This window comes from Nuphar pumila, chromosome 5 (assembly GCF_984573655.1).
Source record: "Nuphar pumila chromosome 5, dmNupPumi1.hap1.1, whole genome shotgun sequence".
NCBI classification, from domain to species: Eukaryota; Viridiplantae; Streptophyta; class Magnoliopsida; order Nymphaeales; family Nymphaeaceae; genus Nuphar; species Nuphar pumila.
The window spans coordinates 56,921,170-56,948,954 of NC_143253.1; the positions used below are offsets into that span (position 1 = coordinate 56,921,170).

A 27,785-nucleotide genomic window follows, 5' to 3' on the forward strand; every position below is an offset into this window, starting at 1 on the left:
TGGTTTTTAGCTGCCATGAAGTTGAGGTTCATGGTATGTAGGAAATTATGCCTCAGTAAAATGTGAGATGTTGGATGTCTATCAGGAATATAGGTGTTTCAATTTATTTCTTGGTGTCATTAAGATTTATTATTTTCTATGAGCAAGATGAGGCCAGAGAAGTTCTGTAGGCAAAGTAGAATACGTATTTATGTCATACCTTTTTACATTAAAGGTTTGATCTTGTTGATGAGCAAGCTGATTTGGAAATTTGAGGTTACAGATTTTGTTTTCCTCGTCTACCTCTATTAGTAAATTTTAGAAAACAACTTTTTGCCAAAATATATTTGAGCTGGCTTGAACTGAGCATGAGCAGCCTGTAAGATCTGTGGAGCCTGAGAAAAACCTTGGTGAGAAATTGTCGAGAACTATATTGGTGTCTATGCTAACAATTTAATAAGGACAAAGAAAAAGTTGAAAAGATTGAACTATCTGAGATTTCATTTTGCATTTCTAGTCAAGCAAAGCTAATCATATCATGGTTCCTTGCTGAATGTATACGTGTATATGTATGTATATATGTATATAGTTGATTAATATCGCATTGTTGGAACTGCTACTTTAAATGGATATGCATGAAAACAGAAATGAGTATGCTTGTGTTTTTGACTTGTGGGTTATGTGGCTCACTTGATGTGGTGAATTCGTGCTGAATGTGACATTAAGTACCTTGAATAACCACGGGAAGTGTGTTTTTAACATGCAATGGTGTGACACCTACATGACATGGTTGTCTAATTGAAGTAGTTGTTTGCCTAGTTTGGTTGTAGATATGCAACCAAATAGTGGTGGATGGGAGGCAGGAAACCAGTCTACTGTATTACACGTCATGCTTACTCTTCTTTGTGTTTACAGCTTAGTGGTTGTATTTCATTTATTAGTGTTTCCCATGTTGTTGATATACCTCATTGGGGTTTTAATCATAGTTGGCAAACCTGGCGAGTGACTTGGGAATCATCCGAGTCAACCCGGAACGGACCCCAACTGGGTCACCGATTCAGGACTGCGGATCCACATGCCTCTTATGTGTTTTTTGGCATGCATTTTGTGGTTTTAATGCATAATGCGCATAAAAGAATACTTGTTATAAAGAATCATGTTTTTAAATCATAAATATTAACAAAAATGTATAGTTGAATATATATAGCTTAGTCATTGATGTCATGTGCTAAATTTAGTGATTATATAGCATGAATTTTGATTTTTTCCATATCTTAACACTAGAAAATGCATAGCCTTAACTCGTCTGAGTTACCGAATCGACCTGCTGACTCGCGAGTCAAGGGTTGGACGATCCGAACCCGAGTCACGAGTTTGCCAACTATGGTTTTAATAATTGGGTTTAACAATGCTAGCTTCAATTCACCAAATATGTTTCCTTAATTCTTACGTTCCTTATTTTTAATATGCCTCAGTATTTATATATATGTGAATAAGTGGTTTCCCATTATTTTCTTTTGATTTTGGCAATTATTTTTTTTTCTATGATTGTTTTGGGCTGATCATGTGTTGTTTTGTTAAGTTTCTCAGGTAGCAACAGGGAGCCGAATCTTCACAAGTTGTTACCCGATAAAACACTTGTTGAACAAAATGTTCAGGATGTTGTTAAAGGACAAAGTTTCTCAAGGGATGTCCTGCTTGACCATTCAGATAGGAAATATACTAACGTAAGCGTGCCTACATTGGTTCGGATTATGAAATTACCTGCAAACTCAAGAACTTGCAGTTTAACATGGCTTGGTGTAATTGTTTATCCTGCTTTGTTGCTTACTGGGTGGATTTTATACATATGTTTGCATGACCCTCTCATTACTTACCTGCCTGATACTATCTCAGGATGAATTAGGACCAATTTTTGCTAGATAGTGGCTTAGTGAAAATTCACAAGCTACTGTAGTAATCTGAATGATTGTTGGCATTCTGTTCAAATGAAGGCAGTCGCTGTGTCATGTCTTGCTTGTACTTGGTTATTCATAATGTCAGTTTCTCATGGTGCATTCATAGCTGTTGGGTTCCAACTACTTGAAATCTTATCAATTTATTTATTCCATATGATCAAATTCTGCTTTTCTTTTCATTTTCCTTTCTGCTGTCCTACAAATCTTCAATGTTTCTCGGTAGATTTTTGTGTTTTGGCCCTTTGGGGGATCATTTTGTATTAGTTACTTAGTGTGCTAGTTCTACAGTCAGGTATATTATTCTAGCATTTTTTCGTCTAAATGCTGCTTAATTATGCATGACTTGCTTGCTTTCTTTTTTATTTTATTTTTCTGGATCAAACTTTTTAGTCAAGGTTGTGCAATGGTATAAGAGTTTCAAGTGCTTGATTCCATTGTTTCCCATCTACTTCTAAGAGTCCGAACTTTGTGCTGAAATTACAGGATGATTCTCCCAAGAAATTCAAAATTAAGAAAAGGGGAGGCGAAGACAAGCCAACTTCAACTGAGCCAAATCTTGCAGATGTTCGAGGTTGGTTTATCCATTGGGTTACTTTTTCACTTTTTGACAGCAGCAAATGCATGTCTAACATGTGCAAGATCTATGTTCAGATTCATTTGTTCGGGGCTTCTGTCAAATGTTGGATGAAATTTGTGGTAGAGCAGAAAACTCATTAGAGGATCAGGATGAGACAGAGAGTTCACCTATCCCTTTATCTGATATTAGGATGCTTGTAAATGAAATAATGGCTATGCGTACAAAGAATATTCTACATTTGGTTCCTGTTGATACCCTTGTCAGGCTTCTAAATGTATTAGATCGTCAGATCCTCCATGGGCATGGCTTGTCGATTGATGAAACTGAAAATGTACGTATCTCATTCCTACTTTTATAGGTCTGTTGGCATTTTTTTTCGAAGTTGTGCTCGTTTTTGCTTCAGTTCTATGCACATAATATAAGTTGACTGTGTGTCTGCAAGTGTAACATCCAAAGTCTGAAGCATAATAGAGTTTAATTGACCACCTACTTTGCCACAAAAATGAAGTTTTAGTTTTTAATGTGGACTACGGATGACTTAGGACATGCTATTGTGTAAGTTGGACATTTAGATACGTAAAAACTTGACTAGTGAGAGAAATTTTCTAGTCTAGATATCTTGTTACTTGACTTAGATGGGTCGTCCTTTGGCTAAGATGACTTGTGTCCCCAAAAGCATCTGAATGAATTTGTTTTGGCTATTTCCATGTATTTTTTTTCTTTAAAAACAACATTGCAAGGAACAAAAAGAAATTTAGGGTTGATGTGACAAGTAATATTTAGGAAAGGTTGCAAGCAAATAAGGGTTATAAGGAGTTCTTTATAATGCTATTCAGTCTGTACCACCACCTGAAAAGGACTTTGTCATCTTTTGGACCCTTCAATGTCATTCGGATCATCAGAACCAAAACCACATATGAAGGGCTATATTTTCTGGCTTTTCAGAATGAATTCTTTAATTCATTCATGATCCTTAAGGAAAACTGGAGATTTTTTAGATTCTGAATAGTTGTATCAGGGTTTAGTGTTAAGTCCTAGTTTTTTCTAGTTAACCAGGTAGCTTTTACTTTTTTGCGATTCTTTGTTGATCTTTAGTTAAGATAGCAGCTCTCTTAGGCCTCGACTTGTCTGGCTTGTTCAAGACATTATAAATCGCTAGAATCCTTACCAAAGTTACCAGAAGCTTCTTAGATAGGTGGAAAGTGTGCTTCCTAAAAACTTGCTTTAGAAGTGTCTTCGCTTTCGAAACTTGATGAGAATCTCGATTCTCTCGTGCTTCCCACTCGATTCATGCTTCCTATATGTACTATCACGCTTCCTTTCATGTTTCCTATGTGCTTCCTCTCATGCTTCCCACTCACCTATTTTTAATTCCTACGCTAGAAGATCATGAAGTTAATAATAATAATTTTTAGTTTAGTTTTTATTCGTTTCTCATTCAATTCCCAATTTTCTTCCCATTAGATTCTCATATCACTTTTGTTTCGATTCCCATTCTGCTTTAAAATTAATTCCTTACTTCTCGCTTCCTATAAATTTTATAATGCCCCACTTCTCGCTTTCACTTCCTGCATCATTTCCCATGTCTGCTTCCTAGTGTGGCAACCTTGATCCTAACATGCTTGAATTTATGAATTTATTACTTTATGAGAAAGTTGAACATGCTTCTTATACTGTCCATGTGTGTGCTTTGCTTTGCTTACAACTGTAGTGAAATGGTGATCTTTCTTAAAAATACAAAAGCTCACAATGGGTGTCTATTGGAGAAACTACAAGCACAACCCACAAAAGGCTATAAATGGAAGAACACAAGATAAAAATAATACACTTTTATTTCTCATGAGAAATTCTTAAGAAGCATTTTAATTACAAAGGAGGGGGTCACCCCTATTTATACAAAAAAAGAGAGGAGTGGGAAGAGCTTTTCCTAAGAGTCGTTAGACCTAGTCCAATAACTATATTTATAGCCGTTGGACCTATACTATATTATTAGTCAAGATCTAATTAGATCTTGACTAATTAGTTCAAAGTGAACTAGATAAAAAGAAAAAAAGAAATTTTTTTTTCCGTAGTCGATACCATACTCTTGGGCGTACCCCTTGGCCACTAATATGATATTATACCTTTCAAGAGTTCCATCACTCTTGGTTTTAACTTTGTAAACCCACCGACAGCCAATAGGTTTTTTGCTTAGAGGAATACCTTGAATAGGCCAAGTGTTATTCTTTTCTAATGCTTTCAATTCTGCCTTCATGACTTCTACCCATTCAGTATGGTTTTTGGCTTGAGTATAGGATGACGGTTCTACGCATGACTGTATTAATGCAATAAATGCCCTATATGTAGGTAAAAAAGATTCGTAGGACATAAATTTTCTAGAAGGTCTAGAAATTTTGGTTTGTACTTCAGAGTGTTTTCCTAATGCACATGGAAGATTGGATTCTCTACATGTTGAATATTGTAAATTGATGTCCCTATGGGTTTGCTCTTCATTATCAACATTCTGTTCAGAATCAATAGTACCTTGATCATCGTATAAATCGTATTCATAATCATATTCATTGGATTTCGAAGTCAAATCTATCAAAAAGGAATCTTCGGTTACTTCCTTGAGCTTTTCAAATTCAAAGAAACTTTTCTTTTCCAAGAAGGATACATTTCTTGATACATACAATTTTTTATTTTGAAAATCGAAACACCTATAGCCTTTTTGATTATTTACATAACCTAAAAACGCACAATGTTGTGGCACAGGGGGAGAGTTTATCATCTTTGTTGGTGAAAACAAAATATTTGCATCCAAAGACCCTTAACAAGTTTCTCAATCGGAGTTATATTTTTCAAAGAAGATGGCATTTGATTAATGAGATAGGTAACAGTTAAGGCAACTTTTGCCCAAAAATCTTTTGGAACTTGATTTGCTATTAATAAAGTCCTAGTGGTTTCCATAATATGTCGATGTTTTCGTTCGGCCAGGTCATTTTGTTGCGGTGTGTCTGAGCAAGATCTTTGATGTATGATGCCACTTAAATTGAGTCTTTAAATTCTTTGGTCATAAATTCTCCTCCTTAATTAGTGCAAAAAATGAAAATATCATTTTGAAATTTATTTTTAGCCATTTTGTGAAATGTTTGAAAATGTGAAAAAACTCAGATTTATGCTTAATTTTGGAAATCCAAGTATGCTTAGAAAAGTCATTGACAAAAATTACATAATATGCATACTCGCCTTTTGATATGACCACTGTAGGACCTGATGCAGGGCAGGATGGACCCAGACCCTACTCCAAGACCCGTGATCCAGATCCAGATCCATCAAGAAGAAGACCCGGATCTCGTCTCGGGTCCATGACTGGACCCGAGACCCGGATCCGCCAACTGAATAGTTAAAACCCTCTCCTAGGGTTTTACGAAGGCAGAGAAGATTAATTCCTGGGCAGCAGCCTTTTCGTTCCAGCATATTTTTACTTTCTTTCCCTTTTGTCTCATTCCTTTTGCCTTGTTTGCTATTTTCATTTATTATTCAACATTGTTTCTCGTTCATTGAAGTTCTTGATTTTCAATAAAAGGAGGTTTTAACCCAGTCACCATCAATTTGGGTGACTGTCTCTCTTATTTTCTGCCCATTGCTGAACGTGAGAGTCATATTTCCTCTTCCTGCCAGCCGGTAAGTTGCAGCCGACCCTCACCACTGCATCAGTTGGTATCAGAGCCAACGCCTTTCTCCCCGACAACAAAATGAGTTCGGAGGTGAGGGGCGATCCTGTGACAGAGACCGAGCAAGAGGATGTCGGCAACACAGACCCAATGCTACGGATGATGGAAATGATGACGAAGATGCAGGAAAGCGTATTGCGAGTCAGCCGGGACGTGGCCAGTATATCATGGCGATTAGATGGGGTAGAGAGTCGAGTTGCAGTGATGGATTCACCGGCAGTACCACCATCAACGTCTACTCAGCAGGTTGGTGTTGTCCCTGTCGAATCTGTGGCTGTGACCCAACAACCCTTCCCATTAGTCGTGCCATCTGGTGGTACAGGGAAGGAGTTAGGCAGGGACGTCGGCCAACCATTGCCCCACCAAAGGCCACCGACGATGATTCGTGGAACGCAGTCCACTCGAATGGGGGAAGACAACCTGCCCATCAGCCACGTTGGCGCGCAAGCATGGCAACGACCCACGCAGCAGGGGCTGCCAATCGGGCACGGTCTGCGTGGGCCGAACCCAGAGTTCCTCCCGAACCTGATGTCGAGTCAAGCTGCAAACACACCCACCTCAGTCCAGACTGGGGTGGGTTTGTCAATTCTCCCAGCATCTGTGCGCGGGGGCGCTGTTGCAGCGCATTTGCAGACCAAGGGGACTGAACCCCTAGGGATCGGACCTGCTCCAGTAGGGTCCGGTCGAGATCCCACTAGGATCGGACCCATACCCGATTTCTAGGGACCACCCTTTGGGTTCCTGGTTGCGGGTACGGGTCCTGCAAACCCATATCCAGCCTACCCAGTTGGGTTTGGATTGCAGTTTACTACGAATCCGACCCAACCCGTTATTTTCGAACCCCAAAGGGAACCCCATACCGACCCAAACCTGTATCGGACCCGGACGGAGCTCCAACTTGATGTTGAGCCGGGTCAAAACCAGACCCATCATTGTATGGATCGTGGATCGAGTTTAAACCAAGCCCTTTACCACAACTCGATCCCCGATCCAACCTATTCAAATTTGGGTCCGACGAATAGTCTAGGATTAGGCCCGATCCATATCCAATCGGGTGAATCATCTCAGTCCAATACCAACCCAAGCAGATACCCGAACCAGAACCAACCCGGTAACCCACTTCAGATCCAAAACCCAATACCATATCCTACCCAATACCATTATCCTAACCCGACCTATAACCCAAACCCATACTATCCAATTCCTACCCACCTAGAGCCCGAGAGCCGACCCATCCTTCCGCCTATCGCAGGACCACCTATCATACCGGTACCCCAACGTCGGACACAGATGGCTCCCGCCCATGGACCAGCCAGACCGAGGCAGATTCAGCAGGGACCGGCGTGACCTGAGCGTCGTCCACACGTCATTGGAGTAGCACAACACCAACAGCCAGGCGAGCAGAACCGCGATGATAGGGCAGTGTGGGACGATACTTTTTGGGATGAATACCCTGCAGGTTTGGTGGAAGCCCGTCAGCAGAGAGCACCAGAGCGCCCCTCCACGTATGGGGTGAAGTTAGAGCTTCCAGAGTTCGCAGGTCGGTTCGATGCAGATCAGTTCTTTGATTGCTCATATGCCGTCCAATTCTTCTTCGACTACCACGACGTCGCCGAACACCGTCGTGTCTCCCTAGCCTCTACTCGGTTGAGAGGTCTAGCACAGACATGGTGGGTTGAGATGCAGCGGTCGAGGGAGCGACATGGATTAGAGCGTGTACAGGCTTGGGGAGATATGCAGCGGTTGATGCAGTCTAAGTTTGTGTCGTCAGATCACGTCGAAAGAGCCTACAAGGAGTACCTGACCCTGCGTCAAGGCACCAATACTGTGGCGGATTACACTGCGGAGTTCCATCGTCTCTCCCTACGAGTGCAAATCGAGGAGACCGCCCGCCAGCAGGTCACGAGGTATATTTCTGGTCTCCGTCCTGCTATTTCTGACGACTTCAGTTGTATCACAGTCGAGACACTGGATCAGGCAAGTAGTTATGCTATGAATGTAGAGGAGAAACTGAAAAGGAGGCAGAAACATAGGACATCCCGTAGTGATCAGTCCAGTCAACCCAAGTTGAGTTTCCCAACCAGGGGAGCGAGCTCCCCTAGGAAAGAAGACTCAAAGTCCACCCTAGCAAACCCGATCAGTCTGGACCCGCGTACCACACCAGATCTAAGGGTAAGCCCCATGAGTCCATTGTTCGTTGTTTTAGGTGTCAAGAGTTAGGTCATATTGCGTCCAAGTGTCCCACCATGAATAAGAACACTCATCTAGTAGAGGGCATTGTTGAGTCTGCGTCCGATAGTGAGAGCGAGGGTGAGTCGCTTGTTGAGGAGAATGACGAGGTGAAAGTCGTAGAGTTCGATGGCAGCATCGAAAATTTGCTAACCATCCGTCATGTGTTGACCATATCCCGAGAATTGACCCCCATGAAATGGTTACGAAATAATATTTTTAGAACCCGGTGTAACTGTGAGGGGCGTACGTGTGATGTTATCATTGATACTGGAGCGTGCGAGAATATGGTGTTCGAGAGTGTCGTGTCCACCTTGAACCTAAAAACAGAAAAATTGTCCCAACCTTATAAAATGGCATGGTTCAAGAAAGGTCACGAGGTGCCCATCACCATGCGTTGTCTAGTTCGGTTCTCTATGGGGAAGCATTACCACGATGAAGTATGGTGTGACGTGGCGCCCATGAGTGCGTGTCACATCCTATTGGGACGTCCCTGGCAGTTTGACCGTAAGACCATCCATGATGACCGTAGGAATACGTACACATTTGTCTTTCAGGGTCATAGGATAGTTCTCCTTCCCACCAAGGAGACCGGGTTGCCCCGGCTAGCGGGCCTATTTGACCGATCTTCCCTCCTTGGGCTGCCCAAAACTTGGCACTTTTCTCCTACATCTAAGGTGTCTGATCTATATGCTTACTGTGGAGACAACAAGTCGTCAGAGCCGACTTCTTTCCCACCAGGGGAGAATGATGCAGGGCAGGATGGACCCAGACCCTACTCCAAGACCCGTGATCCAGATCCAGATCCATCAAGAAGAAGACCCGGATCTCGTCTCGGGTCCATGACTGGACCCGAGACCCGGATCCGCCAGCTGAATAGTTAAAACCCTCTCCTAGGGTTTTACGAAGGCAGAGAAGATTAATTCCTGGGCAGCAGCCTTTTCGTTCCAGCATATTTTTACTTTCTTTCCCTTTTGTCTCATTCCTTTTGCCTTGTTTGCTATTTTCATTTATTATTCAACATTGTTTCTCGTTCATTGCAGTTCTTGATTTTCAATAAAAGGAGGTTTTAACCCAGTCACCATCAATTTGGGTGACTGTCTCTCTTATTTTCTGCCCATTGCTGAACGTGAGAGTCATATTTCCTCTTCCTGCCAGCCGGTAAGTTGCAGCCGACCCTCACCACTGCATCAGGACCCCAAACATCCGAATGTATTAACTCAGGTAGTCTAGAAGAAACAAAGGTTCTATCATGAAATGATAATCTTTTCATTTTGCTACAATCTTTAAAAGTAAAATTTTTAGAATTACAAAATTTTCCTAAACTTGAAAAAAATGGATTTTAGACATATGAGGATGACCAAATCTTTTGTGCCATAGATCCAACTCTAATTACCAAATATTATAACAAAAAATATTCTTGGGCAATTCCAAAAAATCCATATAATAGAGTCCTCCTTTTCTATGACCTTCCCCAATCAACTTTCCTGATTGAGGATCCTGTACCCAACAATCATGAGAAAAGAAAGAGATATTACACCCATAATCAGATATTTGAGATACAGATAAAAGGTTTAGATTTAGTTTAGGAATATATCTAACTTCTGGAATAAAGATTTTTTTGGATTTATGAAGTTTTTCAAATTTTTTTATTTATTTTATTTCAAAAGATATATCATCACCTGCGAAAGCTTTTGACGCACTTGAGTTATTATTAAGACATTCAGATAAACTATTGATATTTGAGGTCATATGAAAAGAAGCACCATAGTTAAGGAGCAAAGAAAAGTTATCGGGATCGAAAAAGGATGAAACAACTGCTCCAGTCGAGGCTTCAGTTAAGCTTCAGATGCTCCTTTGAGAAGAGGTTAAAGGATCTCCATTAATTGAGCCATAGATATATGTGCATCTTGATCTTTTGATTCCGAACCAAAAGATGCAACTTTCTTTTTTTCTTTTCTCTTTAACTTAGGACATTGACGCCTACAGTGCTCTGACTCATGACAATGGTGGCAAATGACTTTTCTTTTGTCAAAATCATTATTTTGTCTATCAAAGTGAGTTGGCTTATAAGTATGTACATAATTTCTCGGTCTAGATACAGCTAGAACGGAATCATCTTCATGCTTTGGAGTATTCTTCCTAAGTCTATTTTTCTTTATAGTTAGCTCTTGTATAGTATCAATGATAGAGGAAACCTTTCTACGATGTAAAAGAGCTGATTTAGTTGATTTAAATTTCGACCTTAAACCATTTATAAACTGATAAAATTGTTTCGTATCGAATTGCTTTTGGCGAAGCTCGATATCTTCAGAACAATGCCATTTTGGCTCAAGAAGAGCCATTTCTTTCCAAAGCTTGGATAACTCATTGTAATATTCCCTAATACTTTTGTCTTTTTGAGTTGTTGTTCGAACTTTGTCTTGCAAATTACACACATGTGCATTATCTTTAAGGGAATACATATTTCTAAGGTATTCCCAAGGTTTAAGGGAAGACTAGAGCATTTCGTAATTTCAACGTTATTAATTAGCCATGACATAATTTTGACGTGTCTTATCTTCCACTCTTTACATTTTTTCTCATAGGTTGCCAATGCCTTATTCTTCTCTCCTTCCATGAGAGGTATTTCTTTGTTATTCCCAATTTTTGTGAGAACTAGTTTTGGTTTCAAATCGAAACCATCCACTATACCCCATAACCCTTTTCTCCAAATGTGGTTCTTCTTGATTGAAGCCCATGTCGCATAGTTGGTGTCATTTAATTTCATCGGCATGATGGTGATTTTATCATTGCCATTCATCTTTTACAATGGTGAGAAAATAAAGAAAGATAGATGGAAGAAGAAAAAAAAGAAGAGATAAGAGAGGAAGGGAAATAACACAATCACAAATTTGTATAGCCAATCTTTCCTCCAAAAGCCTTCTTTCTTCAAAAAAAAGTCACTTGAATCACGAACAAGAGGATGAATCACCCTTTGCTAAGAAGGCACATAAAATGAGGTAAAAATTCTCCAAGATTTAAAAGCTTCAAAGTTCTGATACCATGTAATGAAATGATGCTTTTTTTGCAAAAACACAAAATCTCACAATGGGTGTCTATTGGAGACACTGCAAGCACAACCCACAAAAAGGTATAAATGAAAGAACACAAGATAAAAATAGTACACTTTTATTTCTCATGAGAAATGCTTAAAAATCATTTTAATTACAAAGAAGGGGGTCACCCCTATTTATACAAGAAAAGAGAGGAGTGGGAAGAGCTCTTTCTAAGAATCGTTGGACTTAGCCCAATGACTATTTATAGCCATTGGACTAGGTCCAACGACTATATTATTAGTTAAGATCTAATTAGATCTTGACTAACTAGTTCAAAGTGAGCTAGATAAAAAGAAAAAATAAAAAAGTAAAAAATATAATATATATTATATTATTATTATATTATTTTATTATATATATATATATTACATATTTTGTATTTTTAACACTCCCTCAAACTTACGGTACAATGAGCGAAAGTTTGTTTAAGAGAAAATGATATCTAGGAGCAACGAGAAATTTGGTGAAGAAGTTTGTTAATTGATATTCTGATATAACATATGGCAGATCAATGGTTCTATTAATTCATTTATGACATAGTGACAGTCCATTTCAATATGTTTGGTCTGTTCAAGAAAATTTTGGTTACTGGCAATATAGATCACACTCTTGTTGTCACAGCACATGCGTGAAGCTTGTGACACTTCAACTCCTTGTCAGCTAGCAGACGTCTGAGTCAAACTACTTTCATTGTTATGGTAGTCATGGCTCGGTATTCAGCTTCGGTGGATTATAAAGAGACTTGCTGCTTTTTGCATTGCCACAAAATCAAAGATTCACCTAAAAAAACACAAAAATCAGTGGTTGAGTGTCTGTTCTTGAGATCACCTCCCCGGTCAACATCAGTATAAACAATTAAATCGAATTAAGATAAAGTAGATAAGAAGAGGCCTCGTGAAAGGAAAGACTTTATGTATCTAACAATACACAAAACTGCTCTCATATGAACAAAAGTAGGAGCATGTTGAAATTGGCTAGCTGTGTGTACAACGTGTGCAATATCAGGTCTAGTAATGAAAAGATAGGAAAGTGATCCAATGAGTTGTCTGTAAGGAGTGAGATCATCAAGAGGTTCTCTATCAGAGTTGCCAGTCGAGGAAGCAGGAAGCACAAAATGACTTAGGAGCGAACCGGGAAGCGTCTCGGAAGCGACCTAGGAAGCGTTTCGGAAGCGACCTAAGAAGAAGGAAGTGACATAGGATTTGAATGAGAAGCGAAAATGTAATTATATATTTTTATTTTATCAAAAAATAAGATCTATGTTATCATTGACAAAATAAAACATGTATCTAAGACAATAAATAATATAAGTTAGAATTATCTAACAAATACATCATTTGCAACTTTCAAGCATTTAAAAAAAATACAGTAAGAGAAGATCATAATTCACATTTCTGTTGCAAACATTTAGCAAATGCATGCAAACACTAAATAATGCATTAAGAAAACTAATAAATTTGATTAAAAAACGTACCTTTTTCAATGAAAAAATTAAATGAATTGATTGTTGTAAATCTTGTGATCTTTGCAACATAGAAAATGAGAAATCAATAAACTCAAAGATTACATAGAGATATGGTTAAAATTTTAAGCTATAAAGTTCTAAACTATAAACTTAAAATTAACATAATCCACTACTTCACTTCATCATGCAAGGTTCAAAATAAAAGTACATATCAAAACAACAAAATATTACAAGACCATGACAAAAAAAGTAACATAAAAGTTTCTAAGTTGGACTATTCCAACTACATCATCAAAAGAATAATTAAAAATTCAAGAGTTCATTAATCTGTCATCTTTCTCTTCCCCTTCAAGTCCGCAATAGATTGAGAACTTTCTGCATCATCACGTGCTTCTTGTCCTCCACGACCATGCCTTCTACTCCTTCATTTATTTCCTATAATGAATATGTTAAAAAATAAAAATGTTGAAAAACCTTAATTTAAAATATAAAAAATACATATATAGAAAAAAGTAAAAATAAAAAATACAAGATCAACATACCTTGCCTAGGTCTCCTGCTAAAGAAACGATCAATCCGACCTTGAGGAACTGATGATTGCTCTTGTATATCTGTAATTCTACTAGCTCTGTTGGATTGATTTGTATTATCTTCAACTTTATTTGTACGTATGATTATTGGAGGTAATGGAGCTCTTGGCTGTGCATCTTTGGGTTTGGATTTGAAAATAATGTTTGATTGTTGTGCACTATCAACCAAATCTCTCCATCGCATGTCCTCTAATCTCAATGTATTTTCTTTTACAATAGGAAGTTCTGGATTGATATCCCATTTTCGATTAGGTCCTTCTTTGTAGCGATTTTTGCACCTTTTATAACAAAAATATAAAATATGAATGCTAATAAACAATCAATGATAGAAAAAGATAAAAAAATGCCAAAACAAAAGTACAACACAATTTAATTATACCTGTCAATCAATTGAAGATTGAAATGAATATACATCAAGGTATCAACACAATTTTCATTGAGCCTATTTCTTTTAACATTGTGAATATAACTATAGGTGCATCACACTCTTTCTGCAGAAGATGTGCTAATGGGTTGAGATAAAACTTTAATGGCTAATGCTCTCAACTCAGGTGTATCACCACCATAAAAATGCCACAAATTAAGCACCGGCATTATAGGATTCAATGCATCTATTCTTGCTGCATTTCGGCTAAATCTTCTACTTTTTGATGCAAAAACCACAAGTTGTGACCTATAAAGTGTAGATAGCTCTTCATTTCCAGCAGATATGACTTCAAGCGCAAGCATTGCACCGTCTAAGATATCATTATCCTTTTCTGTAAAAAAAATGTTTAATAACTATAACAAGAAAATGCAAATGAAATAATAAAATAATTAAATCATTAAACTTTATTAAATAAATAAAATAAAATTTTTACTAGGAGAAACCCGTTTGTCTTTGATTTTCCTCAACATGTTGTCCATGCCTTCATACACTTCACCAATTATAGGGCCTTCCTGATCACAAAATTTAATCATCTTATGTATGAGTTTTGTAATCAATAATGCTAAACGTACAAAATCTCAATATTCTTCATAAAAAACAGTTGTTTTTGTTGTAATAATCATTTTTTTCATAGTTTCATCCGAGCATGATTGTTTCCACTCGCTCCATCTATCTGAAATTACTATGAGCCTCAAGCTCTTCCTCACATCAAGCAAGCGCTTTAAAGTAGTACAATGCGAAACAAACCTTGTTTTTGCAATCTTTATTAGCTCTAATTTTTCATTGCTTCTAAAGATTGCTAGTGCTTTTGAATGATTTGTGATATACTTCATAATTTCTTTACTCTGCAAATATGTTTCTCCCAACCAATAAAACTCATGTGCCAAATCCTTAAAGATCAAATTAAGTGTGTGCACAACACAAGGTGACCAAAAAATATACTTATACGTTTGTTTTAATTCTTCACTTGTTAACTTGCAATTTGCTGCATTGTTTGTAATCACTTGCACTACATTAGAAGGCCTCACAAGTTTAAATCTCGTCTTCAAAAACTCGACAATGTTTGCAGTTGACTGTTGCACATTAGAAAAATCGCTTGCATATAAGAACATCGAGCCAAAGCAGTTTGATGCAAGTATATTTATCAAGTATTTGTTCTTGATATTTGTCCAACCGTCGGAGACAATGGAAACTCCAATCTCCTCAAACTTTTTTCGAAATTCATTTAACTCTCTGTGAACACACTCTTTCTCATTGTCAAGCAGCATTGTTCACACTTTTTCATATGATGGGGGTTTATATCCAGGCACTTTACAAACTGCAAATATCATCTCTTCCAAATATGGTGATCGAAACACATTGAAAGATATGCCATTTGCACACAAAAATATGATAATTTTGTGATCTACATTATCTCTTTCTACCTTTTTAAAGGTATCACGAATATCAACTGTTTTTCGGCTTCCACTAGATGATGTAGTCATACTAATAGGCTTCTTCGGATTATCAATTCTTGATCTCCTCAACTCAAATGCATTTGATGGAACCTCCACTCAACAAACTTGCCTCCTAATCTTTCTTTCTAATTCTGCATTTTTTGCAACTATAGGGCAAAAGACAATCCCAACACTTTGTCCCTTTGGAGATCCCATGAGATGTGCAAAAACTCGAGCAGTGCTTGCGCATAAAAACTTGGGTTTCACCTTGCTTTCCTTGCTCATTCTTCTTTTGCTTCAATACATGGCGCCATAGCACTATTGTTTTATGCATGATAGGTGGTTCATCATCTTGGTCATCTTCAGAATAGTAGTCATTCAAGTCATATTCTTCTTCATCTTCCTCATCAAAACAATTTTCATTTCTGTCCTCAAACTAATATGGACAATCAGAAGACCTCTTGCCCTTTCTTGCATTGTCCTTCCCAACACCACTAGACGACTCATGCTCCAAATTGTACAAAGAATCATCATCGTCATCATAATTATCGTGATCATAGCTTGTGATGGTCATTAATGAAGCAAAGAACATGCAAATATACCTGCATCATAAAAGTATAAGAATCATTTTAGAACACTTTAAAAAAACTATTATTAATAACAAAAGATGGAGAGTGAAGAACACAAATCATTAATGAAATTGGAATGCCAAAACAAAAGGGAAAAAAAGAGACCCAAAGTGAACCATGAACGTCCCTTGTAATCGAATTCCCGTAAATTACCGTGGGGTTTACTAAACAACTTCAGTGTACATAAACTAATAATGCTCATTTCTTAAAATAATCCAGACAATATGTATCACACAACTTCGCAGTCACAATCTAAATTTCAGAACTGTGAAACCAAAATTTCCTTTTTCTAATAGCATTAGCACCTGTAATGAATACAAAGGAAAGCATCAAGCCTTAAAATTCAAGTTTAATTAAACTAAATCTCAAACAAACATGACAGTTGAAATACCACAGATTTAATTTAAACCAGGAAATCACAAATAGGTATAAGCCTGATAAATCTAATCTAAAAAGAACTGCATACTATATTTCTAATTATTCTTATCAGAAATTTTGGTTTAATGCCCATCAAATCAAATTTAACGAATCAGTACATGAATCAGGCAAGAGTCCAAGACTCAATGCATATAACAAAATCTGTATATAAAACCCATAAGTTTTTATATATGATTCTTGAAAACTTGTCTGTTATAAACATCGAACTTATACACACAAGCATCGATCAACCGATTTAAGTACAATCAGTGTGAACCCATTTTAGAAGGCTGCATATTAAAAATCTATAACGCCAATCAATTTATTTCAAACAGAAACAATCTTGATCATACGTGAACCTAGTACAAGAAACAAGCAGATCAACATTTAAACCAACACATCTAATTTAAACCGAATTAAAATCTTAGCAAAAGTCCTTAAAAGAAAGTAGATCTTTTTATGTTCATCTAAAACCCAAATCAGAAAACTGATACCCGAATCAGCAAAGACAGTCAGTGTTCCGCCCGTATCACAGGGGGTGTACCCGGAGTGATAAAGCTATTCCTATACAAGGCGGCGATAGCCCTTATTCGAGTCTAAAGCCCCTCAGCCTATGCTAATTGCGCTCACTGATTCCACTTTTTGACTGATTGCAAAAATCTGAATGGGAGACATTCAGACAGACTTAAGAAAAAAGAGGAAGAAGATATCAGAACTGGTTTAAAGAAATAAAAAATTACCGTGTGTTCACCCACATCCGGAACAACCAAGAAAAGTTGGTCGTCGAACGTCAATGGATTTCAGAAACGCAGAGTCTTAGACTCGTCCGAACATTAGTGGATGAGAGAGGAGAGCGAATCGAAAGAGAGAGGTCGCCGAACGTCACTGGATGAGAGAGGAGAACATACCTGAACAGAGACATTGCCAATGTCGCTCGAGGAGGTCTTCGGTCATCGGACGTCAACAAAGGAGGAGGTCGCTGGTGGCCGAAAATAAGAGAGAGAGAGAGAGAGAGAGAGAGAGAGAGAGAGAGAGAGAGAGAGAGAGAGAGAGAGAGAGAGAGAGAGAGAGAGAGAGAGAACCCTAAGCCTTCATTTTTTATGTTTTCATATTTTTTTAAATGTCCATTTTGCCCTTATTTAGAAAAATATTTTCTTTTAGTTTCTTGTTTTTCACGTGTTAATTTCATTTTTAAAAAGGGAAAAATAGACATTTCATAAATGCGTACCCCTTTAAAGGGGGGCCACGTCCCTTTTAAAGGGGTACACGTACCCCTTTAAAGGGGGATGCGTTTCTTCTTTTTTACGTGCACTTGCCCATGCATTTCGGAAGCGCCGCGTTTCGCGCTTTCAAAGCGTGTCTTGGGGAAGCGTGCTTCCCCTTATACATATTCGTTTTCAGTAACTCTGTTCTCCATCATTGATTCTCATTTTGATGTTGACAATTTCTAGAGTGTCCACTTTCTTATCATCTGTAATTCCAGACCTAGAAATAATATATTATTATATTATTATTTTATTATATATATTGCACATTTTGTATTTATAACAATAACCGCCACAGCCTCAAAAGGCATATGGCTACCATGCAAGCAAAAATCTGAAAGCAAGTCTCATTTGTTGCTGGTTTGGTTTTTCTCATGTTATTATGTGATTAACTGATTTTCTCGTGTTATTATGTGATAAACTGTTTGTTGTACACTTATTTCCTGCATGTATATGTGAATGTACAAAGTGTTTCAAACACCAGACATTTCAATTATGATAAATAAATGCTTGTGATTTTATTTTTTGTTGGATTTAGTTGATGAAAATGGGGATCACTTGTGGGCCATCATCTAGCCTTTTGTTAACATTACACCCTAGAACATGAAAGTGAATATATAAATTAGGCTCCGTTTGGAAACTGGCAGTCGAATGAAAATTATGCATTTGAAAAAGTGGCAGCTGCCAAATCCTGGATTGGTAGGAGGTGGTAGCTATCATTCCATTCTGTAGTGTAAATACAAAGGAGGGAGGACACCACTTCCTATCCCAAATCCATAAACACCCATCTCATCTATCAGTTTCCAAACGTCCACCACCAAAGTAGTTTGACCAAGGTTTTACCAATTGTGTTAACTCCCATCTCGGCTACTAGTTTCCAAACAGGGCCTTAGAGTAAGATGAGCATTATATGGAGAGAAAAAATTGTCATAAGAAATGAAGCAAGTAGCGGGCACTAGTGGTGAAGCAATTGAGACATGGGGTGTAATTGATGGGTTAGGAACTGAGACTGGGTTGTTTTTCATCACAATGTGCACTGTATTTGTTAGGCTAATGAACTTTTGCTTGTATACATATTTTTTTGCAGAAATAAAGCAAAAATATGATGATAGGTCTATTTTATCTTTGTATGTGTTTCTTGTGTTCCAGATCATTTGTTTCTTTTTCCTTTTTGTTTTTTTTTGGGGGAAGGGTGTGTTGCTACTGGTAGATAGATTTGTCCATATATTAGTATCTGTAGATTTTCAGGTTTTCTACTTTGTGCAGCAAACTGCAGCCTGAAGTCCATAATTCCAAGTGTACTTGAATCCTTTCAGTGCAAATGAACCTATCATATCCCTTGTGACCTGGAACTGACAAACCCAGTGACATGAAATGGCTTATAAGCACTTTTTTGTTCATTGCGTTTTGTCCATGGTTACCATGATTTCTATGTTTGGTTCTGTACTATGACATGGTGTACTTCAGTGTGCTGAGGGTTTTGGCTATCTCTGGGTATGCAGCCAGCAATGATGACCCTTATGACTGAGCAAGTCTCTAACTATGTCACATGGGTGCGGGTGCGACACGTGTGCGGCGCAATTTTAAAATTTTTGGACACGGGGACTCGACTATATATATATATATACATATATATACATATATATATACATATATATATATATGTATATATATATACATATATATATATATGTATATATATATACATATATATATATATATATACATATATATATATATATATACATATATATATATATATATATATATATATATATATATATATATATATATATATATATATATATATATATATATATATATATATTGGACACGGGGACTCGACTATATATATATATACATATATATACATATATATACATATATATATATGTATATATACATATATATACATATATATATATATATATGTATATATATATGTATATATACATATATATACATATATATATACATATATATATATATATGTATATATATATATATATATATATATATATATATATATATATTTAAAAAAGTGCAAAGACACAGCACAGTCCACTGTGCAGCCCCCCCCCCCCCCCCCCTAAAGTTTTTTTTTTAAATTCTGTAGCCCAGATTTTTTTTTAAAAAATTTCCAAAAAATGGACCAAAATGACCCTGGGTGCGTTGACCGCACCCAGGGTTGGTGCGTGCCGAGGTGGGTGCGTCGAACTTGGAGCCGAGACCGTGTGACATACGTCTCTAATGTTATCTAGCTATTGTTTAAAAAGGCGCAAGGCAAAGATGAGATAATTGCTATGTCACACGGACTCGGCTAAGGAGGTGCCGCACCCGAGTCGACACGCCCCGACACGGGTGCGGACTCGGGTGCGGCTTCGGACTCGGCCCGGACTCGGTCAACGCCGAGTCGGACTCGGTCAACGAGTCCAGGCCGAGTCCGTCCACATTTTGGACTCGGTCAACTTTGACCGAGTACAAAAATGTCCCTAAAAAACTAATTTTTTATATTTTTTATTTAAAAAATATATATATAAAAAAGGCACTGTGACTGTGCAGTCTTTGCAGTGTGCACAGTCACAGACTGTGCACAGTCTGTGACTGTGCACAGTGCACAGTCTTTGCAGTGTGCACTGTGCACAGTGCTGTGACTGTGCACAGTGCACAGTGCTGTGCCTGTGCACAGTGCTGTGCCTGTGCACAGTCACAGTCTGTGACTGTGCACAGACACCTGTGGCATTTTAAAAATAAAATAAAATAAAATTATATATATATATATATATATATATATATATATATATATATATTTTTGCCGAGTCCCCGTGTCCAAAAATTTTAAAATTGTGCCGCACCCGTGTCGCACCCGCACCCGCACCCGCACCCATGTGACATAGGATAATTGTTTTATATGAAGTGTGGAAGTATGCCTTGAATTATTTTCACAGCAAATATAACCGTCGAAATTTTGTAACTGAAACCAGTACTTGCTTCAGCCTTTTCTAGTATAGATATATCATAAAATCGGATGTGTTTTGAACTTAACGAAGTAGCAAAATTATAAAACAAAGCCTAGATTATGGTCACAATTCAAGGTGAGGCGTAAGTCTTGCAAGAGACAGTAAGGTGTACTGTTGCAACTCTTGCGTAAGCTTATTATAGAATAAACACCATTTTGCCTTTCAATCCAAAGATTTGCTTGTACAACTATGTAATATCTGCTTTTTCTAGTTTTATACTTCCTCTACAAGTACACAGACTAGAAGACCAAAGATGCCTTTAGATGTTTAATTGGTTCATAGTTCCAATTGATAGAAATTCTGCAAGAAACTTATATCTACTATTTCATTAAATTTTAGGCATTGAAGCCATTAATTTCAGACTTTTTATATTAGTACACATTGAATTGCATTTTGTTATTGGAAATGTTTAAGCAACTTTAGACATTTTTTCTGTTCTGCAATTAGTTTCTTCTTTATTGTTTCTGGTTTGCAATTGGATTTTGCTTATATTCAACTTGTATCTGTTGCCTTACATATTATTTTCTTGGCAGGCTGAATCGGATACGGTGTTGTTGGTTCTTGGTGCCCTAGAGGCCACTCATGCTTCTCTGGTAATCATAACTCATAAAGATATGCCAAAGCAGCTTTATAAAGAAGAAGTATGATTCTTTTTCCTAACTAAATTGTCTATGTTTCTGGAGGTGAGAGTATATGTTTGTTTTCCAAATGCATTTCTGACAATTTTGGATTTCTCTTCAAGATAATTGACAGAATTATAGAGTTCTCAAGGCATCAGATAATGGACTGTATGTTGGCATGCGATCCCTCTTATCGTGCGCTACATAAACCGAGGAATGATGATATAGTAGATGGTAAGCTTTTCATGTGGATGTTAGGCTTTGCTACATTCTCTGTGTGTGTGTGGTTATTTTCTCGCCATTATGACCCAATAGACGTGTTCAACATGATCGATTTACTAGGAATTGACACCCGGATCATGTTTTTTTGATGAAAAAAAATGATATTTAGAGCCTAAAAAATTTACATAGATTTTGGGCTAGTGATTTTTCAAACCTTAGAAAAACCTACCCATATATCGGAATTGAACGCTCCAAGAGCTGATCCCTATAAAATAAAGCACATAGATCACATCAGTACGTCAAAATTTAAAAATAAAACAAAAGAGAAGCTCGAAAACCCATTTAGCATGCTTTAATCTCTCTCTCTCTCTCTCTCTATATATATATATAAAGTCTGGGTCCGGATGTGCATACAGTATCAATGAGTTGAAATGAGTAATATCTTATTGCTCGTGTTTTTAAAGTGAACTCAACCTTACGGATATGACTACATGGTCTGTTTGGTGGGGATCGACTTTTGACTCACCAAAATCTGGTGTGTAAAGGGTTTTTTTGGTGATTCAAAAATTAATGGCCCTAAATGCACTAATTTTTTTACTTAAAGAAGATTTTTTTTTTCGAAAAAACACAATGCAAGGGTTGATCTCTAGCAAATTGACTATGCTGAACACATCTGCGGCTCAGATTGAGTCAAAACAACCTGCACCTATGAGTTTCAAGACATTGGCACTATATGCACATCTGCACCAAAGACTTATCATATATATATATATATATATGCCATTGTTTGCAGTATGTACAATCTAGTTGGAAAATCATAACTGCAAGTTGTATCCACTCAATCTGACCTCATAGATGTGTTCATGATGTTCTGTTTTCTAGGAAACACACCTTGGGTCATATTTTTTGATGTAGAAATATGATTTTTTCGATTCATGAAAATTTGGCACATTGTAGGCCGTTGCTTTTTGAAGCCCTTGAAAAACTTGCATACATGTTGCAAACACATGGTCCAAAAACTATTTTTTATTAAACAAACTATGTAGATCATATCTGTAGAGCAGTATTATCAAAAACGCGCCTTGAGGCGCAAAAGGCATGCCTTGCCTTGAGGCGCGGCCCTCTGCGCCTCAAGGCTCAAAAACAAAATATTTTTTTTTACAACAAGACTTCTGAGACATAATCAAAAAGATTTTTGTAGGTTAATCTCATATATTTTCCAGTTATTTCAGTTATGTAATAAGTTTCTTAGTATATTACTATATTTTAACTTTTGTTGGTTAATCTCGTATATTTTTCAGTTATTTCAGTCATGTAATTAGTTTCTTAATATATTTCAACTTATTTTGGTTAATCTCATATATTTTTCAGTTATGTAATCAGTTTTTTAGTTACTTTTATATGTTAATCTCATATTTTTTAGAATAATCTTATATATTTTAACTTTTGTAGGTTAATCTCATATATTTTTCAGTTATTTCAGTTATGTAATCAGTTTCTTAGTATATTTTAACTTTTGTTAGTTAATCTCATATATTTTCCAGTTATGTAATTAGTTTTTAGTTACTTTTATATGTTAATCCAAGATTAGCATGATAAAAACACTTTCTATATTTTTATTGTTTTTCTTTCGCATTTTATATATTTTTATATTTGTATATGTTCTGATATTTTCCAAAGATTTCATGAGAAAATTGTTAAAATGTATCTCCTAAAAATCATTATTGTAAATATAATTATATATATTTATATACATAGAGATATATTTACATATAATATATTATATGTACATATATCTCTCTCTATATATATATATATTTATATATATTTACCCGAAAGGGTATTTTTGTCATTTCCTGTTTTGCGCATATTCCCTTTTGGAATATGTTGTAACTTTCTTTTTTTATTTTTTGTAATTCTTTTTTTATTTTTTTTTTTTGACATTTTTTAATGTGCATTGGGGGTCCCCCAATAGAGTCGTTGGGAGCCCCCAACGGTCACAAATGTGACCGTTGGGGGCTCCCAACAACTCCTTTGGGAGCCCCCCCTTTGCACTCTCTTGCATTTGTATAAATAGGGGTGTTCCCCCCTTGTATTTTTCAAGCTTGAGAGTATCAAGCATTTGGTTCTTTCTATAAAGTACATGCCATTGTGCATATTTATTATTTTTACGCTTTTGCGTACTTTGTTCAAGTGTTGTGAGAGTGCCTTCGTGCACATCTTTTCTATATTATTTGTGCTCGTTTGCGTATTGTCTTTTCATAGGCAATTTTACATGGTATCAGAGCAAGGTTGATTATTGAAGATCGTGCGATTCTCCATTTTTGAGTGCCTCGAAAAACGTGCCTTCCGATCTTTGAAGTTTGAAGTGGTGGATCTTTCTTCTCAAATATTTTAGAAGAATCTTGTGCAAAGTTGGTGTTGGAAATATTGTGTTGGTACGCTTTTTTTCTCTACCTCTTTACTCTCTAATGGGCTTAAAAGAGTCCCATTTTGCTCTTGGCTTCAAATTAAATGGGTCCAACTATCATGTTTGGGCCGGAAATATGGAGGCTCATATGAAAGGGAAAGGCCTATGGGGATATGTACTTGGCACAATTCCGGAACCGGAACCCAAGATTACCGTAGTAAATGGAGGCGAAATCAAGATTCTTGAGGGAGAAGAAAGAACCAAAGCCCTTGAAGAATACTCCAAGAAACACGATGAATGGGAAATGAAGAATTTCAAGATTCTTTCATGTTTTTTCTCATCCGTGGAAACCAAGATTAATGCCAATATTATTAAATTAAAAAAGGCATCGAAAGCTTGGCATTATCTTGAAAAAATGTACACCTCAAGGGATCTCTCTCGTAAGTATTACCTTCAAAAGAAGGCTATCTCCCTTACTCAAGGTGAAATGACGATTAGGGAATACTTTGCCGATCTCTCCTCTATTTGGGATGAGCTTGCAATGCTTGAATCAAAATGGAGTGGAGAGGCAATTGAGCTCCGTCACAAGCAACTTGAAGAAGATCGGTTCTTCAACTTTTTGAATGGGCTAAGGCCCGAATTTGAGCAAATAAAGTCATCTCTTCTCTCCTCTTTTTCTCCCCCTTCTCTTGAAGATGTTCTCACCAAATTAAGTGGTGAAGAGACTCGTATGAATTTATGTAAACAAGGACTAAATGTTCTTGCGGTCCCTTGTAATATTGAAGAAAATAGTGAGGTCAATGCCGTATCCAGACCTGGAAACAATGTAAGAACCTATCGTCCCACTCACTTTAAATTTCAAAATCAAGGTGAAAATGGTGGTCAAAGAGGAAGAAGAGACTATAGCAAAACTATTTGTCATTTTTGTAAAGAACCGGGGCATATCAAACCCGTATGTCCCAAATGGAAGAAACTTCTAGCCATGGCTACCACTGGTGTACCGCAGAAGGATGAGGCATCTTCGAGTGAGACCCTTTCTATAAATCAAATAGTGGAAGCTCTTCAACCTCTCCTCAAGGGATCTACCTCCGGTGCGGCCGTATCCACTTTTTCCTCTCCAGGTAAAATTTCTTGGCTTTTGGACTTCGGTGCATCCTTTCATATGTCCCCAAACATTTTTTCACTTTCCGATTATTCTAAAAATGGTTCCCCATCTTATGTCTCCACTGCTGATGGAACCTCTCTTGAAATTAAAGGAATAGGTAATTTTGAAACTCAAGAATTTTCTATTCCAAAAATCAGATTTATACTTAAACTTAACTTAAATCTCCTCTCTGTTTCTCAACTCACGGACCATGGCTGCGATATTAAATTCTCTTGTGATAAATGCTTAATACAGGATCGCCAGTCCGGGAAATTGATTGGGGAAGGCTTTAGAAGAGGAGATTTATACTATATGGAATCTCTTCAAGTTCCAAAAGTTTTGTGTAATGTTGCCCGACATAAAAATATAAATGTGTGGCACAAAAGACTTGGTCATCCTAATATCACCAAGTTATCATATTTACATTTTGCAAAAGACCTATGTAAAAGCTCTTTTTCTTGTAATGACTACATTCTCGGAAAAATGCGAAGTTTACCTTTTGAGCAAAGAACTATGTTCTTTTCTAAAACTTTCGAAATTGTTCATTCGGATGTTTGGGGACCTGCACCTGTTGTTTCAAAAGGAGGTTTTTCATATTACGTAATATTTGTGGATGATTTTTCCAGATATTCGTGGATATATTTTCTTAAGTTTAAACATGAAGTGTTTTCATGTTTTAAAAATTTTCATTCAATGATTAAGAATCAATTCAACAACATAAAGATTTTTAGAAGTGACTCTGGAGGAGAATATCTCTCCAATCAATTTAAGGTATATCTTGAGGATCACAGAATTATTCACCGAAGGTCTTGTCTTAAAACACCTCAACAGAATGGGTAAAATATAGGCACATTATTGAGACCACTAGGACCCTTCTTATATCTCAAAATATTCCTAAAAACTTTTGGGCTGAAGCAGCTCTTGCTTCTGTTTATTTGATAAATCGCTTACCATCTAGGATATTAGGAAAAATATCTCCCTTTGAGGTATTACATAAGCTTGAACCTGATTATAATAGGTTAAGAGTCTTTGGATGTAAGTGTTTTATACTTACGGATAAGAATGACAAGCTCTCTCCCAAGGCTATTCCTTGTGCCTTTCTTGGTTATTCCGAAACTCAAAAAGGTTTTCGTTGTTATGACCTTAGAGATGATAAGCTATATGTCTCTAGAAATGTAACTTTTTTAGAAAATGAGAGTGGTTTTGAAAAAAATGTTTCTCAACAAGAAAATTTTGATTACTCCTTATTTGACTTATTGTCTAGTAATGATGATATATCTAGTGATGATGAGGTATCATTAAACCATGATGAGGAAAATGATGCAGATATTGGTGAACATAACCCACTCAATGAACAAGAAAGTAGAGTTCCAAGTGAGCCAATAACCTACTCTCGTAGAAACCAAGACACCTTTAGAAGTGCTATTGATCAATATAGTGAGCTTTCTCCTATTCTTGACCATAGAAGATCTGAAAGGAATAGAAGACCTCCAACTCGTTTTGTATCCTTTGACTCTTTTTCACCCCGATATAGGGCTTGTCTTAGTGCCATTCACTCTTATTTTGAACAAAGAAATTTTGAAGAAGCTAAAAAATGTATAGAATGGCAAAAAGCCATGCAAAATGAACTTAATGCTCTTAAAAGGGCAGAAACTTGGGATTTTCAAACTCTACCTATAGGAAAGAAAACTATAGGCTGTCGATGGGTCTTTAAAGTTAAAACTAAGAGCGATGGTTCTCTAAAAAGGTATAAAGCTCACTTAGTTGCAAAAGGGTATGGGCAAGAGTATGAAACTGATTACGAAGAAACCTTTGCCCCTGTAGCTCGAATGGTTACCGTTAGGTGTCTTATTACTATTACATCTATTAAAAATTGGAACATTTTTCAAATGCATGTTAAAAATGCCTTCTTAAATGGTGATCTTAACGAAGAAGTATATATGGATGCTCCACCAGGCATGAAGATTCTTAAAGATAAAGTTCTTCGTCTTCGTAAAGCCCTCTATGGTTTGAAACAGGCCCCCAAGGCCTGGTATGATAGATTTACTAGTGTAATGTTGGAAAATGGTTTTTCCTCGTGTTATACTGACACCGCTCTATTTACTAGAAGATCTAATGCAGGAATTGTGATTCTATTACTCTATGTTGATGACATGCTAATTACAGGTGATGATGTTCAAGGAGTCAAGGGTATTAAGTCCGTCTTGACTTCAAAATTTGAGATGTCAGACTTGGGTTTTCTGACATATTTTCTTGGTATTGAGGTTGCCTATTCGCAACGTGGTTATTTTCTATCTCAGTTGCTTGTGAGATTATTGACAGATCAGGAATTTCTGATGACAAAGTATGCGAAACTCCTGAAGTCGTGGGATCAAAAAATGAAAATTGACGATGGTGTTCCCCTAACAGATCCTACTCCTTACAGGCAGTTGGTAGGCTCTCTAATGTACCTTAGCATTACTCGACCTGACTTGTTGCATGCTATTCACATCGCCAGTCAGTTTCAGCATGCTCATACAACCGTTCATATGAGTGCTGTCTTTCTCATCATCATATATTTGAAATGAACCATGAACAAAGGAG

General features: G+C 36.9%; 1 protein-coding gene across 3 annotated transcripts in view; it reads left to right on the top strand.

The window, feature by feature from the left end:
• The window catches only part of EMB2773 (PHD finger family protein), a 70,293-nt gene that overhangs the window by 14,734 nt on the left and 27,774 nt on the right, over positions 1 to 27,785 (top strand). For all 3 annotated transcript variants that reach the window (XR_016431916.1, XM_090006171.1, XM_090006172.1), the window contains exons 3-7: positions 1,570 to 1,706; positions 2,421 to 2,508; positions 2,589 to 2,845; positions 21,340 to 21,447; positions 21,549 to 21,660. Coding sequence is in view for 2 of the 3 variants with exons in the window: in XM_090006171.1 (XP_089862297.1) it covers positions 1,570 to 1,706; positions 2,421 to 2,508; positions 2,589 to 2,845; positions 21,340 to 21,447; positions 21,549 to 21,660 (702 nt within the window). In the remaining variant the exon portion in view is untranslated. The remainder of the gene's footprint in view (positions 1 to 1,569; positions 1,707 to 2,420; positions 2,509 to 2,588; positions 2,846 to 21,339; positions 21,448 to 21,548; positions 21,661 to 27,785) is intronic.